Below are 17,720 nucleotides of genomic sequence, written 5' to 3' on the forward strand. Positions count from 1 at the left end.
CAAGTGAGGTCAAAGAGCGTCAAACTCGGCGTTTTTTATAACTTGACACACGGTATAGGTAGAGCTTCAAAAATGGTATAATTGTGTTCCCCTTGATCAGCCGCATTGAATGATACATACGCAACATGAAGCATTCAGGTGAAATTAAGAATTCGTTAGCTGAACTTAAAGGGACCCTCCCGCCTTCAAAAAAAGTTAATGAATTGGCATGAAAGTGATGTCGCTCGGTTCAGAAAGAGCAAAAACGAATATCTACCAAATTTCATCGAAAAATATTCACCGGTTTTCAAGATATTAGACTCTTACTTTTGTTTACTTTTTGGGATCTCCGCTGTTCCTATAGCGACTTTATTTGAAAGTGCGGCATTTGTTGCGCGCAAAGCAGCATATACCACCGCGTGTTACAAAACGTTTTAGTCAAACATTTAAAAATCGTTAGATATCTGCGCTGACGTCACACATTCAGAGGGGTATTCCTTTGCATTAGCCCTCTGAATCAAAATGCTGCAATTTTGAAGTTCAATATTTTCGAGTTAAGGCATTTCTCGATGTTGTGAGTGCCGAAACCGGTAATTGTGAGCCAGATACCCCATTTTGGCTATCTCAACTCAAATCTAATCTTCAGGTGGGAGGGTCCCTTTAAGTGAACTTCGAAAATTTGATAAACTGGTAAAATGGCATACCATTTAATACGCGTTGATTCTGTGCTCTCTAGTGCTTTTGAATTTGTTTTATCTTAACTAGAACGAAAGTTAAAGACCAAAAACTGTTAACGAGTTCTGGCGAAATGATTTACACATAAACTCCCCCCCCCCCCCAAAAAAAAACAACAATAAATATTAACCTAGATTCAACAACTTTGCATAAGGGTAAAAATTTATTGTAGGTCGCTACCCGAAGAAAATGATGTTTTTAAGTGCCGCAGAAGTCGGGGACTAGGTACCAGCCCTCCCCCGTACGGGTTATAAAAAAGGGTTTTGGCCTGACGAGAGTATGCAACCAACTATGCATTAGCGCAAACCAGCAACCTTCCAGGCGTTTGGGGGGGCATTTCCCCCCCCCCTTTAGTTTTTTCAATAATCTCCAGAACCACTGCGCCAATCGTCACCAAACTTTCAGTACTCTCCCGGACATCAATTTTACACATTGTGACTAAAATTTTCCAAAGGCTATGATAGGTTGGCCGAAAATGACGTCAGAGTGACGTCATGTTCTGCCGTTTTCGACCCAAAAAAGGGTTTCGCGGGAAGAGCTGTCAGGCCTATAGCTTTGCAAATACAGAAAAATGATAAAGACATAAAAGCTGTATAATTGACAGGGCTACAAAACTGTTATCTCGGATTTTTAAAAATTTGGATTCTGACTCCCAAAAATAAAAAATAGATTTTTTAATATAAAAGCCGAAAAATCAAAAAAGTTCTTTGAATTTCGAAAAAAAACAGAATATATGTGATATTTCTTACCGCCTTCTATCCACATACCAAATTTGAGATCGATACCTCTTTTTTTTGGCTAAGTTAAAGCGAAAAAACTGCTCAAAATTGATGACGTCAAATTCTCAAACTCTATCTTTTTAGCAATTCTAGACCTCGTAGGGAAAAACAAGACCACCATTAGACTCCCTGTGACGAGCTGCATCGAATCAATAGCCATTTTATGCAAAACTAGCAACTTTGAAATTTGACCTTTTTACCTGACCTTGACCTGACCTCCACCAGAAAGTGACTTAAACCGTACCTGATGGTCTTATAACCAATACCATTGAGTTGGAAATGAAAAATTGGCCATAAAACATGCATCGCACAACCTTAGTAAAGTTGGGTTCATGTGCTGATCTTTGGTGATCTGACCTGTAACCTGACCTGGTATTATCATTGACCTCTAATAGCATCATATGTACTAGGCAACTGTGACCTGTGACCTGACATGGTATGACCCCAGTGACCTCTAATAGCAACATATGTATTAAACAACTGACGCCCTATCGCTGATTTTCGACAAAATGCGTTCGCGGTGTTGTAGTGCATTCCCTAGAAGACCCGTGAACGGTTGAAACATTTTATCTTTGACCTGACCTGTGACGTCATCGGTGACCCCGAGGTCAATAAAATTTAGTTTTCTTCGGCAAATTTGACAGGGCTATCGAACACCGTTTGAATTTTACGGATTCGTCCACTAGTTTCGGAGATACGGGGGGGGGCAAAAAAATGCCCCCCCCCCACCGCGCGGAAGGTGGCCGGGAGGCCCACCGCCTGCCGGGTTAACTTTGGCCTAGTCAAAATCGTCATACATCGATCTGCATTTAGACACAAAAGTTGTGCAGGACCTAGAGATCCGCATTCCGCATTTTCCGCCTTCACAAATTGTCGAGCCATTCGCTAGGGATGTGTCCCCTGTTCGCTCAAATAAAAAAAAAACAGCCCGGCCTGCAGAAAATAAGTGATGTGTAATTCAGGAGAGATATGGTATGCATTTTGCCTCAAATTATCTCAGGCCAAAATAAATCAAATTATTTTCGTGACCAATTAGATAAATAACAGCAGGCACTCATGTGCAATTATGTAGATTGAAATTATTCTCAGAACGAAAAGGTTGGAACCAGCTCTCTGCAGTCACCGTCTAGACTTGGCCATGCACCCAACAATAATGCATTGCCATTTATGTACTTAAACCTTATTTGCATGTATATATTGTATTTATGTATGTGGTGCAATCTTGCATGCATATTGCATATATCGTGTGCTTAAATAACGACAAAAAGTAATTTACTAGTAATTGTCTATACAGCGAGCAAATTATGTGTCGTAACTGCGTAGTACCTAACTACGTGACGCTGTGTTTATGGTAGGTATTTCTTTATTGTACTGTCCGCAGGGTCAACCCTCTGTCGATATTGCAAAATGTCAGTCTAAGACTTATCTGTTCTCGTTCATTCCGTTGAACCACGTCGCTTACAAACCACTTTTCTCTTGTTCACGCATTTGATATATATATTACAGCACCGATATTCACAACAAGTTAACAACAAAATCAACAAGTGAGGCAATGCATTCAGATTCCGTTTTTGCCAAGCAGATGCCGAGGACAACGTCGAAGCCGGGATCGAAGTCGAAGTGTGGCCGCCTCGCGGCCGGGACGGGCGGCGACTAGCCGCAGAGCGGCAGCGAGTTGTAGCCGGGAATGGTGCACGCGTACGACACCGAGATGGTGGTGGCCGAGTTGAAGGACGTGGTGGTGATGGTGAGCGTGCTGGTGGACGTGGTCCACACGGTGAAGCCCAGCCGCGAGTCTCGCTCGCTGCTCTCGGCCCGGTCGACGTCCTCGGCCATGGAGCCGCGCAGCAGCGCCGCCTGGCTCTCCAGCTCCCTGCGGTATTGGACAGCGCCAGCGCGCCAAAGGGGCTAGAGCCGGCACGTGCAGTGTACATGTCGTGTTGCAGAGCGCATGCACAGATCAGCAGCGTGTGTGGTAGCACTTGAATGCATGCAGATATTTACAAGCAGGCTTGTGAAAAAGCATGTCTGGTGTATCTCATGTAAATATCTTTGGAGACTCGCAGGCATGCATTATCAACGTTTTATGAATATTTATTATTTGTCTGGTATATAACGTTAAAACTGGTGTATTCAAAAGCAGAATAGCATGAAAGGCAAAATCAACTAGTTTCTCCGTCGGCTTCCAGAGATCGGCAGCAGCTTGCATTGGAACATTACCTTTCATATGATTTAACGACGCATCAGCGTAAATTGACATTGTTGGTTAGCATTGTTGTCGAACTCAACTTTCATACAATGAAATTAAGAAGCGTCTATCCCACAATGCCTTCATAATGATGTTTTCGAAAGCAAGCTGTTGCCGATCTGTGTCTGTCAGCTTGCGATAGGCATGTCCGTTGGCAATGTAAAGGAGGTGGAAGTCGGGAGCGGGAGCCTCGCTAGCCGCAGGCCGGGAACAGAGCCGGCCCGCCGGTGCAGAGCACGGAGACGCTGACGATGATGGCGTTGTTGATGGACGTGCTGGTGAGGGTGATGGTGGACGTGGTGGACGTGGTGATGGTCAGGAGCAGGCGCGCGTCGCGGGCGCTCAGATCATCGTCGGCGCCGACGGCGTCGATGGCGCGCGACGACGACTGCAGGGCGACGGCCTGCTGCTCGGCCTGGGGGCTGCCGGAGGTCGGAGGCGGCCGGTCAGTGGACGCTGCGGCCGCGCTCAGTCGAGGGACCGGAGCAGGGTGGACGGACCACTGGTGGACAGGACAAGGCAGTGGGAGCAAGCAGCGCAGCACTACTTACGCGGTGTCCACCTTCTCGAGCAGCTCAACCGACTTCCTCCTGCGGCGGCGGCCACCGCAGGCGGCCGTGGCTATGGCTAAAGGCAGGAAAAGCGGTCAGCAAGTCGCAGGAGCCGATTCTCCGACGCACTATTGCTCTTGCGAAAGCAGCAGCATAGCGGAGGGCAAAGCAGGCGCAATAATATATTTTGGGAAATAGCGTTGCATGCATGCTTTCTACTTTACACTGTTACATAACTCATTGCAGAGTACACATCTCTGTCAATTTGTTTAAAAAAGCAAAATGCATGGTCATTTTCTTAAATCAAAGAAAACAAAAAAAACTACAGCTTATTACGTAGCGAGCTAGCGGCAAGCTTGCAAAGCATCGCTGAGAACAATAAAAAGCTGAAAGCTCGGCAGCATAGTATTGCGGGAGATCGGGCCAGTGAGCGGTAATAGCAAAGGAAATTCAGGATAGAAGGAGTCGAGCGACCAGCCATGTTCAACGAATTCCACTGCAACAAATGCCTTGCATGATATCACATTGTCCATTTCATGATAAGCTACGTCAGCAATATTCAGCTAAATGAGAAGCGACAAAATGACGAGAACATTTTCTTTACAATGTACACTAAAATAAAATATCTATTGGACCTAAGCGATATGTTGAAATATGGCTGAACAAGCACTTCTCCACCGAGATCATCCATTCAGTGCACCCCTCGGCCTGCGGCGAACAGGTGGCCCCGGCACCTGCGTCGGCAGCTACCCCTTACCTGGCCAGCTGGACTGGCAGCGCCTTCCTGCGCCGCCTTCTGACGCAGGGAGCGGTGGCGGCTGGCCAACAGAACGGGACGCTGTCAGAGAACGGCTGCACAGGCCATAGATGGTTCGGCGAGGCCCCGAACAGGCCAGTCAAATCAGTGGCTCGCAGAGCATTGCCGTCATCATGGAACTCTAGGCGGGTCTCGCCCTATGAACTGATCGCCCTGTTGGATCTTTTACCTGCGGCAGCTATGCTCCCAGACAGGGTCGAAAAAATCGCAAACATCATATGCCAGCACTACTGTCATTACGAACGAGCCCCTGGTTTCAAGAAGACACAAACATAGCATGCAGCGGACATGCATCAATGAAGCTCAAGCTATAGGCCAGACTAAGCGTGTAAAACGAATGTGTTGTTTGAATGTGTTTATGCGGGAAAAAACAGCAGCAGGCAGCAGTATCGTGTAGTTTCGAGGGATAGTGAGCTACTGTACATATGTATGATGAATCGGCCATGCAAATTGATGGTTTCTTTCAAGTTTGCTGTAGAATGTGGTGTACAGTCGATATAGAAAACCCCAGCTGAACTGCCTGGTGTAGGTATATCATCGTGCAACAGCATGATACACTTGCAAATGTTCTACGTGTAATTGTACATACAAGGACATATCGCAAAAATAAAGCAAGGATGGCTGCTAAGTACATAGATACAAGGCATGTGAGAATAAGTGAGCAAGAAAGAAATAGAAAAGAGAGAGGGGATTGAGAGAGAGGAGAGAGGTAGAGTGGAATAAAGAGAAAGAGAGACAAAGAGATACAGGGAGGGGAAGTGAGAGAGAGAGAGAGAGAGAGAGGGAGAGAGAGAGAGGGAGAGGGAGAAGGAGGAGAGGGGGAGAGAGGGAGGGTAGTGTGATTTATTATGCGATGTGTATGTTCACCGGCACAGAGCATGCAATTAAATTCGACAGTCTTGTTTCTTGTACAATGTTGTCTGTCACCTTCCTCTGTTGATTTGCCAATGCTTCCGCTTCCGAAATAAGCCCAGCTGCTCATGCAGAGCTTGCAGAGCTGAAGCGTTTCTACTTACTTCCAGTGGAGCACGTGAAGAACGACGTGGAAGTAGTGACGGAAACGCTCAGAACCGTCCTGGTCCTCCACACGCCTAGGAATCCTCTGGCCAGAGCCTTGTCTCGGGCCGAGGAGCTGACGGCTGAAAGGCACTCAGATGTGACCCGGAAAGTTGGGAGGCGGTCGCCCGTGGGCGGTCTGGCTGATGGACGGAGTCGGGAGAGGGTTACTGGGAGGGCGTCGGGTCTGTTGTACGTGTAGTGTTGTTCGACTTACATGTGTAGCAGATGAGCGGCGTGCTCAGTGTGCTGGTAGACACGGAAATGAATGTAGCGGTTCTGTACAGGGCGACGAAGCGCTCTTTCGCCGAGTCTGTAAGATGTCGTATGTGAGAAAAGGGCATCGGGACAAACATATTTAAAAGACAATGGCTCGTAATAAAACTGAACTTTTATTGGAAAAGCCACCTCATAGGAACAGCTAGGTCTATTGTTACAGGCTATTGCTTAAAGTTTGTACGGCACCGTTCCTGGGAATATTGCATCTTTATTGTGACGACTCTTGGAATATTTAGATAAGAAAACTTGGCATTTATGCTTAGAAAACAAAATGAATCAGCACTATTGATAGAAGTTTCGTAAATGTAGTTTCTGCACAAAGATATTTCAAAATGGACAGAAAACATAAAAATCAATTAAATTACTGGGTAATATGTAGAGCATTTAACTCACCTGCTTCCTCTTCCGCGGTGAAGGCATAGCCGGCCAGGCACACGGCCAGGGCGATGTACAGGGTGCTCCTCATGTCTGCAAAACCAACAGCCGAGTGTGAGTGGAGAGCCGAGTGGCGCGCCGCCGACCCAGACGCAGGCCCGTGCGCCCCCGGCTACAGAAAAAATAGCGGTGCCTGCGCCCGGCGTGGCAGAGCGGCGAAAAGACAGAGCAGAGCGGCGGCTCACCGGCGGCACGGCTGGCGTCTGGACGGAAAGTGACCTGGCACCGACCGCCACCAGGTGCCTTATATACCTCACCAGGACCCTCTGCCCCGTCCTTCCGATAACGGCCATATCGGCCAGAAATATAGAAAACGCCGCCGAATCCTGTGGTCGCCACCCGGAAGCGGTCGCGCTCCGGCCGCACGACTCGGGAGCGGCGCCCGTGTCCTGTCGCTGCTCTCCCCACACACTCGGTCCTGCGCACCACCTCTGCACCGCCGTGCACTGCCACGTTGCAGCTGCGCACGCCGTCCGGTCACCTCTCGCGCCAAAGTTACGAAAGCAGACGCTGACTTTACAGGTCGCTAATGGCTCATTTATCTCTCGATAGCCTTTTGGATAGCATTCAATAGTAGTTTTAACCCTCGCCGGACCTATTGGTATTCTACATACGCGCCGGCCGAGGGGGGGCGGGTACGACCCCCCTCGCTGTTTCGCCCCTGGTGGAGCTAGCGCGTCGCGGAAAAAACGAGCGTGTGCGCCGTTACGAGACGCAGTGATTGGTACTCGATTTTAAGGTTCTAGGTCAACCGGTAACTTCTGAGGGCAGGTCAAGTGCCCCAAGGTACGGTTCAGTTTTTGGTGAATAACTTCGCAAAAAACTGCCGCAGAGCCACGATTTTGGCAGCATCGTGTTTGCCTTGCTCAGGCGCGTCGAATGATATACTTTTTGTATGGGTCAGGTCAACTAAGGGTGTTGACCTCAGGTCACGGTCAGGTCAGCGCCCCCAGGTCACGGAGTTGGTCAAAAGAGGTCATTTTGCATATCATTCGATTTGGCAAGTCTTCCTGAGTCCATTGGTGGCTTTCTCGACTCGCTAGCTCAATTTGATCGGGAGTTATTGACGAAAAACTAATATGACCCTGATGACCGCAAGGTCAACATTGCAAAAGTGACGCATCTAACCTTGCAAGGAGTGCATCAAATCACGATTCTGTGTGCTTGAGATAGTTGGAGATCGTTCCCGGCGCCAGAATAGCAGTTTTCATTTTTCCCCATTGACTTATAATGGTGAGGTCACAAAAATGACCTGACCTCATATGACCTTTAGGAAAAATCCGAGATGTACAAGTTGTGAGACTCGTAATGGATACTATATATGTAGATCCTGCAAGTTTCATTTCCCTGTGAAAGCTCCTCTGGCAGTGAGGGCGTTGCGAAGTGGCGACATCTGAAGACCGTGCAGAGGTTCACATGACGTCATAGGTCAGTGACCTGACCTGATCCGAAAATGCGGCTGGTGTCAAAAGATTTGGCTTAAGTCAACGGTCAGGTATGCTAAGGTTCAACTCTCTATCGCCAGTGTGTTTGGAGCTATCGCGAAAAAAACCTACAGGGGAGGCGGCACCCCCTCTCGGCCGGCGAGGGTTAACCCTTGTTTCCGAGATAAACCTCCCGGCCGAGAGGGTGGACGTCGCCCCCATGTTTTTTTTTTCGTGATTGTCAAGAACTCGCTAGCCATAGAAAGCTAAAAGCTGGCAAGACCTGACCTTTCATTCAAGCCGAATCTTCAAGTCTGGAAGGAATAGAGCTACAGAGTCGCAGAAAAGCGCATTCGATGCCTAGCTCTTTTAACCCGCGCCCCACGGGCGGGGGCTATTCATAGCCGCCCTCTCGTTTTCTGCAATAACTTCTAAACTGCTTGACGTATCGACGCTTAGCTTTCAGTATTTTGGCTGCATCAATTTAACCTATTAATGCCGCTTAGGTCATATATGACCCGAAAGCAACATCTTAATGTTTTTTTTCAATGGAGGCAAGTGGCACTCTGAGGAACTTGTGCGTGTGTTTTGTTGGATTTGTGGGTTCAGTGACGAGCGTCGGAGCCGCATACAGCTCGTGTGAGCTCGTCCACTGAAGTTTCTGGAGCCAAAGACGACGGGACTGCACAGTCGCGGGTCACTGGCAATGGCGCGCCGCCCCCCAAAAGAAACAGTATATTATGTTTGCACTTTACTATCTGTTGAATGATCGTCCACCTGGCTTCTAAATTTGCCTGAAAAAGGCATGATGTATATTTTTGCCCTTCTTGTCGCCATCGGATAACTTTTTTCCTCGATAAATATCCTTGGGTCATGAATGGCCCAGCCGGCAATAGTGTTGTCAATTTTCCCGTATGTTGAATACAAGGGGAGCAATTGATGATTATACGATTATTTATTTTTGGGGGCTGTGATCAGATCACAGCGGCAGATCCAAAGGAGGGGGGTCATATGGGTCACTCATGACCTCCCTTGGGACCCGGTGGCACCACCCACCTATCAGGGGCACCACAGGCCTGACAGGGGCACCACAGGCCTAGTGTTGCGATGTTGGGATATCATGAGCGGACCGGTTGTCCGGGGCCATGACGCGGGGCGGGCCGGCGACTCGGCCGGCCGAGGGGCACCACGGGCCTGTCAGGGGTACCACAGGCTTGTTAGGGGCACCGCGGGCCTGCAGGAGCACCATCGGCCTAGCAAGAGCACCACAGGTCTGGCAGGGGGCACCACAGACCTGCCAGGGGCACCAGCCAGAGGCCTGCCAGGGGCACCATCGACCTCACAGGGGCACCACCAGTCTCGCACGTGCACCTTGGGCTTGTAAAGGGCTCCACGGGCCTGTCGGGAGCACTTCAGGTTGTCACGGGCACCACAGTCCTGCCAGGACCCAGGGGCACCAGCAGCCTAGCAGGAGCACCACAGGCCCGCCAGGGGCACTACAGGTCTGTCAGGGGCACCACAGACCTAGCAATGGCACCACAGGCCTGTCAGGGGCTCCACAAGCCTGTCAGGGGCACCTCAGGCTTGTCAGGGCCCAGGGGCACCACAGTTCTTCCAGGGACACCACAGGCCTGTCAGGCCTATGGTGTCCCCTCAGGAGCACCAGAGGCCTAACAGGGGCACCACAGGCCTGCCAGCGGCACCAACGACCTCGCCAATGAGACGTTGCAAGGCATTGCAATGCAGTGCCTCTTAACCCGCGCCCCGCAAGGGGCCGAAACGGCCCCCCCCCCCCCTGTCCTTTTCGGTCGATATCTCCTAAACGGCTAGAGATATCGCCACCAAACTTTCAGGACCCCTCCGGGCATCAATTTTACACATTGTGACCAAAATTTTTCAGAGGCTATGATAGGTTGGCCACAAATGACGTTGTCGCCACGTGTCCTCTGGTATTTCACACGCCAACGACACTTATTTAGCCGGATGATAGACAAGGACTGTAGGAGAGCGATGGGTAGATCAGGATGGTGAGGAAGACGCCAGCCGCTGCCCGATTCCAGCCTCTCGATGGCGAGACCACTGTAATTGGACAGATCAACCGATACTCCGGCGCCTCGATGGCAAGGTTAGCCGGAGCCGACTGGTCGCACCCCTGTCTGAGCGGAGACCCCGCACCCGAGCCTCGATGGCAAGACCCGGGGAACGAGTTTAAGCTCAGTGACTCGATGGCGAGACACTGTGGCCGCCTCCCTCACACACCCCGGAAGAGGCCGTGTTATGAGTCCCGGATGAAAGGAAATGATCGGCTACTCGCACGCTGAGAAGACTCGCTGCTGTTCACTGTCCCGTCCCCTTTTCCACTGGTCCAGCTCCTCTCCACACCAGTTAAGATATTTTCACTTGCTGTATTGTGCACCACCACCACACCACAGCCAGCGCACCACACATCCAACGCACAAGTACTTCCGCGCCGAGCATCAAGACCGAACTCCCCTCGAGCCCCGTGCGCCGACCCGAGGTCACCTCGCCGGCGCCCCGAGGGCAGGAGCCCACACAGCCAATCACGGGGCCGCTTACAATGAGCCAGCTCAGTGCCGGCATAGCCCCGAGCGCCACGTGGTCGGCCGGTCGCCGCATGGCCCGCTCGGTGGTCCCGGGCGGCCCGGCCTGCAGCCGCCGGTGCTAACAGACGTCATAGTGACGTCATGTTCTGTCATTTTCGACCGAAAAAAGACCTTCGCGAGAAGACCTGTCAGGACTACAGCTTTGAAGATACAGAAAAATGATCAAGACATAAAAGGTGTAGAATTGACAGGGCTACAAAACTGCTATCTCGAATTTTTGAATTTTTTGAGTTTTTGCCCCCAAAAATCAAAAAAGCATTTTTTTGGATATATTCGCCAAAAAATCCAAAAAGTTTTTTGAGTTTCGAAAAAACCGGAATATATGTGATAGTGCCTACCGTCTTCTATCTACATACCAAATTTCATATCGATACCTCGTTTTTTCCAAGTTATAGCGAAAAAAACTGTTCAAAAATGTTGACGTCAAATTTTCAAACTCCATTTTTGGCAATTCTAGAACTCGTATAGCAAAACAAAGACCACCATTAGACTCCCCGTGACAAGCTGCATCGAATCGATGCCCATTTTATGCAAAAATATCAACTTTGAAATTTGACCTAATTTGACCTGACCTTGACCTGACCTTCACCAAAACGTGACCTAGGCTGGCCCCAAAGGCTGCCTAACCCACATAATCGCATTTGTCATGTAAAATGAACCATAAAACATGTATCACATGACACATTCATATTGTGACCCCCGGTGACCTGACCTCGCTGTGACCTGACCTGGTATCAGTGACCTCAGATAGCAAAGTATGTGTTTGACGAACAATGTACCATCGATGGTTTTCAATAAATTACCAATTTACTCGCTTTCACAGCACATTTCTTGAATTGCCTGTGAACGGTGAAAATCTGACCTTTGACCTGACCTGTGACGTCATCGGTTTGACCTAGGCCAATGAAATTTGGTCACAAGGTAGTTCCCGGGTGGGGCTATCGAACGCCGTTTGAATTTTGAAAATCGGCCGGTAACTTTCCGAGATCTTAGGGGGGGGCGAAACGGCCCCCCCCCCCCCTACGGGTGGTAGGGTCCGCCGGTAGCCCTACGGGGCGCGGGTTAATATTGTTTGGCTGAGACCTATATACAGTATACACAATAAGGTATCTAGCTAAATCGGTTTTCGTGATAACTCCTTATTTGTGACTATGCTAATGCCGGTTGGGTCATTTATGACCCATGCTTATAACTTGAGAACCGATGGAACAATTTTTTAAGCTTGCACACTGCACAGTTTTCTTACTGGGACCCGTGTGGCTAACATTTGTTAAGGACAACTAAAGAATCAAAAAATAAAAATTCTGGCATTAATGGGAAACACCTTGTGATAAAATATGAACTTCGTAGCTACCATAGATCGGCCGGAAATGACGTCAGAGTGACGTCATGTTCTGCCGATTTCGACACAAAACATTGAACCACGGCAATCGCTCTCAAAGAGCTCAGTTTTTAACCCTCGCGGGCCCGGGGGGGGCGTTTTTCGCCCCCCCTGGCGAATATTTGCGATAGCTCCCGAACGCTTAGGGATAGGAAAGCGAAACTTTCAGTACCTTTTCTCCCATCAATTTGACATCTTCTGAAGTAAAATTTTTTGACCTAGCCCCCTTGATGACGTCACAAGGTCGATTTTTCTAGACCCCTGCAAGGCAAACTTCGGCGTCACAGACGCGAACTTCAAATAGCTGCTAAAAATAGAGTTTTAGAGATAAAGACAAATTACGAGCACGGTTGTGTAGCGTTTGACCTAGAGAAAAATAGAAAAATAGTTTTGGTGACCTGAGGTCAGAGGTCAGGTCAACGACCCCGAAATGTGGTTTTAGTTTTTCACAAATAACTTCGACAAAAATGGTCCTAGAGCTACGGCAGTGGTACCATCGCATTCGCCGTGTCAAGCCGCGTCGAATGATATATATTTTGTTTGGAAAAGGTCAAATTTTATGTTGTCCTCATGTGACCTCAAATGACCTTTGGTTGACCTTGACACATGAAAGGTCGTTTATGATGGATTTGTACTCGCTGATCACGAATCTGGCATCCATTTTCCTCTAAGCCTTCATTTAGAGCTTCCGGATGGCAAAATTGTCTTATTTATTATTACTAACTTGAATTAGTGAAATAGCCTCTAGCAAGGATACTCTTCTGTGACCTTGACCTTTGGGCAGCCTTGTATCGTAAGATGAACCACAAATAGGGAACTGATAAGCCTCCAAACATTTCAAAACGTCTTGGAAGTTAGCAAGCAAGATGTACGAAAAAGTGCAAAGTTTGAGGTCAATTTTGAGCGTGACCTTGACCTTGACCTTTGATTTTGAGCACATATTCGGAATCCTCAGATTCTCTTCTTTCGTTTGATACCCAATTTTGCCGGTTTGATGCATCCTGCCATCCTCTAGAAGGCTTACTTTGAGATCACTACACATGTGCCGGTTTTTGCCTTTGACCTTGACCTCTGACCTTGAAAATTGACCTGAGGTCAAAAATTTTAGGTGCTTTAGAATCGTCTGGTAAGGACCTTTCGTTTGGTATCGCTTTTGTTTCCGTAGCTCCCTTATTTACGGAGTTAGACAGGGGGGGCGAAAAACGCCCCCCCGGGCTGCGGTGGTTGGGATTACCCCCCGGGCCCGGCCGGGTTAAGCTTTATCCAAAGTATTTGCAAGAGAGAACTCAAAACAGACTACGCTACCAAGCTGCTATCTCGGATTTTCAAAAGTTTGAAAATTTCGAAGATAATGTACATATTAAAGTTCAAAATTATAGACAGTAGTGAAAACTTCATAATGATAAATTTTTCAAATTAATTTTTCAGTACGTGTTTGACATCGTCCACCAATATAAACAGCATCATCGTGTTCCTGAGCCATTAGCGTCGCCACGGGAGGGCAAGCGGGGCAGCTTGCCCCCCCCCCCCCCCCAACCTCGGACCAGACACTCCCTGAGATCGATACGAATCCGATGAGATTTTGGAGTCGGGAAAAATGGTCGGGAATTTTCCCTTCTGAAAATGCCTGTGAGGTCGGACTCGGTTAGAGCGTGCAATTCAAACGAGAGTATGAGTCGCAGTCGCCAAAATCTTCAAGACTCTAAGTCCAGACTCGGAAATGTCAATGCTGTGATTCATTCCATGTTCCTAGTTGGTTCTTTATTACATTTTATAGCTGATTTTCATAAGTTTTGGAGTGCTGACACAATGTTCGTTCAAAGCGTGAAACGAAATATTCGGGGCCTTTCTCAACTCTCGTCAAATGTCTGCGACAGGCTCAAGTACCGTACAGTGTTGCAGCGTTCAGGACCTTGCTTTTCACACAGGCTCCTAAGGAGCTCCACTGAGCCCTAAGAAGCTTTCAGAGCCCAGAGGGCCCAAACCGGTTTCTGAAAGTCCCACTGGTGTCCATGTTCTCTGAGGGCCCATACAGGGATCTTTGAGCCTTCGAACATTTCTGAGAACCCTAATTGGCCTCTGATAGTTCAGCCAAACTTTTGAGGCGACAGACTTTGCTAACCCCAAGCCGGCATCTGAGGGGTCACACCTCACGTGTGACCGTGTCCCTCTGAGGTCCGCAACACGTGTTCATTATGTCCTTACGTAGGGTCCTTAGGGATTCGACACAGATCCCGAGGGTTCACACTGTTATCCGAGGGCTCCAGGCTCACCCTGGGCCTAGTCTCTTAGCGCCCGCCGCCACACTGGCTTCTGAGGGCCCCACCTTGGGCTCGGAAAGCCCTAAAGCACAACATACACGTAAATATTTGAGGTGACCCACGCCGATCTCCGGGATCCTAAGCAGGCTTCTGAGAGTCAACACTGACCCTGAGTGGCCTGAAATGGCCTGGAAGTCCCTAGCCAATCTCTAAGGATCCCTTGCCGCTATGCCGTGCGTAACTTTTGGTTCCGTGTAACAGTTTTTGTTCGCGTTTGCAGCGCTTCCCTTCACACGAAAAACGAGAAACTTTTGTTTATAATCGAGTGAACAAAACACTTCCTCACACTGGAGCAAAGATGATTTACTTCCAATTCACACTTCCGACATTCACTCTCCGCCGAATGCCCAACTGAGCTACGATCGGCGGCTGGGATAAGGCCCTGTGCATTTCACGTAAAACCTCTGCATGCATGCGTGAATGGAGGTTTTAGCAGGGTGATCCGATTAAATGGAGCGTGTGTCACCTTTATTCTGGGTGATGATCATGAGCGACAAGCGTCTGTACAGGGGCCCTCTGCAGTGCGCCGGCAATTGCAGCCACTGTAATTCTACCAGTCGTTGTCCAGAAATGTCAAAATTTCGAATTTTTCTCTAAAAAATGCATGTCATAGCTAGAAGGAAAACTTTGTCACCATCGGATTCCTCGCACCTTCTCGCGTCGAATAATATGTAAAACGAGTGAGTAACGCCTGGGGAAAGGCAAGTTTTAACACAAAAGTTGATTTTGCCCCCCCCCCTTAACCGAAAATCTCTGGCGACGCACGCCTATGTCCTGAGCTCAAACTGCATGCAACAGACACCTTTTTGTTGAAACATTTAAACTTTAAAATTTGACCTTTTTGACCTGAAAGTGGCCTGAACTAACCCGCGCACCGACGGGGGGAGGTTTTTCGCGAATAGCGCAAAAACCCGGCTGTGCGTAGGGCCGCTAGATTTGGCATGCCTTCCCTTATCAATTTTACATTTGGTGTGCAAGTTTGAACCTCTATCTTTCAAGGTCAGGTCACCAGGTCACGTCGAATGATCCAACCTCAAAGCACTTTTTGCAACTTTGTCACCGTGTCAGAGGTACAGTAGATGACGGAGGTCTTTGAAAGTCACATGATGTAATGAGGTCACCCCCGCGCCCTGCTGGGGGGTGTTTGAACGCCCCCAAGCAGTTTTTACGAATATCTCAAAAATGGCCGCCGTTTTGGGATACCTTATCATACATCTTTTCTACATATGTTGTGAAAATTTCAGACCCAGGTCACTTGAAGCGACCATCCCACCTTAACCCTCGCCGGCACAGGGGGGTTGATGCAACCCCCCCCCCCTAAGGTTTTTCGCGAATAACTCACGTAAAAAGCGGCCGATCGCGACGAAACTTTCAGTACTCTCGCATTGATCATTTTTACACCTACCCTGAAAATTTCATGACCCTGACCCAAATGACCTTTGACCTGTGACCTCTTTTCTGTGACCATGTTTGGCTGAAATCGCGGTTCGGCGCATGTCGGCTCGCATTAGCCGCGCGTTTGCGAGCTTTTCGTGGTTTCAAACGTTCAAACATGTGATTTGATGTTGCTCCCATGCATTAGGGTGGGTGTCAAGGTCACCTGAAGGTCAGGTCAGGTCATTGACCTTTGGTGACCTCGGGTGACCTCGGTTCACTTTTTCGAGTTTTACATGTTTCTAGGCTACTTTTTGGAGCTGAATTCGAATTTAGCAACCATTTGAACATTTACGAAGTAGTTTTGGTGCCTTCGTAACATGTTACGAAGCTGTCCGAAGCGGTTGACACGTATTACGAATACCCGTCACAACCCCTACCGGTTGACCTGACCTGACCTGACCCGACCTGGTCTAAATGCTTAAAGACATCATCTCTGATCAAAACACTAACACGATATTCGTGATCAGCACCCCGGAAAACCACATAGCAGCCACACTTTACGACTTTCTAGCATGTCCCGATTTTCCCGGTTTTCAGGTCATTGACCTGACCTGGAAGGTCACCCGATGACCTAGGACCTTAAAATTGGGTATCATCGGCTTCCTCTCGTGACGGGCAGCACGCTCGTTTTTTCCGCGAAGCTCTAGCTCGATCAGGGGCCAAACGCGAGGGGGGGGGTCGTACCCCCCCCCCCCCCTTGTGCCGTCGAAGGACTCAAAATGGCCTGTGCCGGCGAGGGTTAACATCAGTTTTGAGTTGAGATAGCCAAAATGGGTTCCCTGGCTTGCACTTACCGGTTTGAGCACTCACAAGATCGAGAAATGCCTCAAATTGAAAATATATTATTTCAAAATGCAGCACTTGGATTCAGAGGGATAATGCAGTAGAATACCACCTCTGAATGTGTGACGTCAGCGCACATCTAACGATTTTAAATCTTTTACTAAAACGCATGGTAGCACGAGGTGGTATATGCTGCTTTGTGCGCAACAAGTGCCGCACTTTCAAATAAAGTCCCTAGGGACAGCGGAAATCCCAAAATGTAAACACAAGTAAAAGTCTAAGATCTTGAAAACCGGTGAATATTTTTCGATGAAATTTGTAAGGTTTTCACAAAAAAAAATGTCAGGGTAAAATTGGGCTATATCAGCGGCAAAGGAATCACTGAGTTTATCGTTAATAGCGTAAGAGCGGTAAGACATAAGGTCACTAAATTTCAGACACAACTTAGGGCAGCTATTTGACATATGTCCTATGAGTTTTGTGTTCCAGTGACCTCAGGTCATGTCACAAGGTCATAAAAACCGGTACATGGTCAAAATGGCACTGAAAATACGTTACATTGTCAATGAACTCTAGAGTTGCTCATCGACTTGATTCAAACTGGCAGGGTATGATAAACTCACCGAGTTTTATACCTACCCTTTATCCAGGTTTTCAAAGTTCAGGTGACCTGAGGTCATCTTTAGGTCATGACAAATTCTATGAAAATTCGTCCGAATAGCTCCAATTGGAAAAGAATGCTCCATTTCAACGTTTTTGTGTCGTTTTAGCTGCATTTAACCCTCGCATGTGTGTGGCGTTTGCCAGCTTCTAATGTGTAGGGTGGGGTTGGTTGGACCCCCCTTTGCCGTTTGGCCCCTGATCGAGTTAG

At 48.4% G+C, this 17,720-nt stretch overlaps 1 protein-coding gene across 1 annotated transcript; it reads right to left on the bottom strand.

The window, feature by feature from the left end:
• Positions 1–2,962: 2,962 nt before the first annotated feature.
• Positions 2,963–7,109, bottom strand: LOC122369565. The gene is made up of 5 exons (XM_043344407.1): positions 7,065–7,109; positions 6,838–6,912; positions 6,126–6,248; positions 5,050–5,110; positions 2,963–4,163 (listed from the first exon to the last, which is right to left on the bottom strand). Exons 2-5 carry the CDS (start codon positions 6,908–6,910, stop codon positions 3,935–3,937), a joined length of 486 nt encoding a protein of 161 aa, XP_043200342.1. The 5' UTR covers positions 6,911–6,912; positions 7,065–7,109; the 3' UTR covers positions 2,963–3,934.
• Positions 7,110–17,720: the final 10,611 nt, after the last annotated feature.

Source organism: Amphibalanus amphitrite, unplaced genomic scaffold, assembly GCF_019059575.1.
Source record: "Amphibalanus amphitrite isolate SeventyFive unplaced genomic scaffold, NRLGWU_Aamphi_draft 001049F_arrow, whole genome shotgun sequence".
NCBI lineage: Eukaryota > Metazoa > Arthropoda > Thecostraca > Balanomorpha > Balanidae > Amphibalanus > Amphibalanus amphitrite.

Coding starts and splice junctions, on each gene's coding strand:
- LOC122369565 (XM_043344407.1), bottom strand. CDS start 6,910: ATGAGGAGCACCCTGTACATCGCCCTGGCCGTGTGCCTGGCCGGCTAT. Junction 6,249..6,837: donor CACCGCGGAAGAGGAAGCAG/GTGAGTTAAATG, acceptor AGTGCCTTTCAG/CCGTCAGCTCCTCGGCCCGA. Junction 5,111..6,125: donor CTTCACGTGCTCCACTGGAA/GTAAGTAGAAAC, acceptor TCTGTTGGCCAG/CCGCCACCGCTCCCTGCGTC.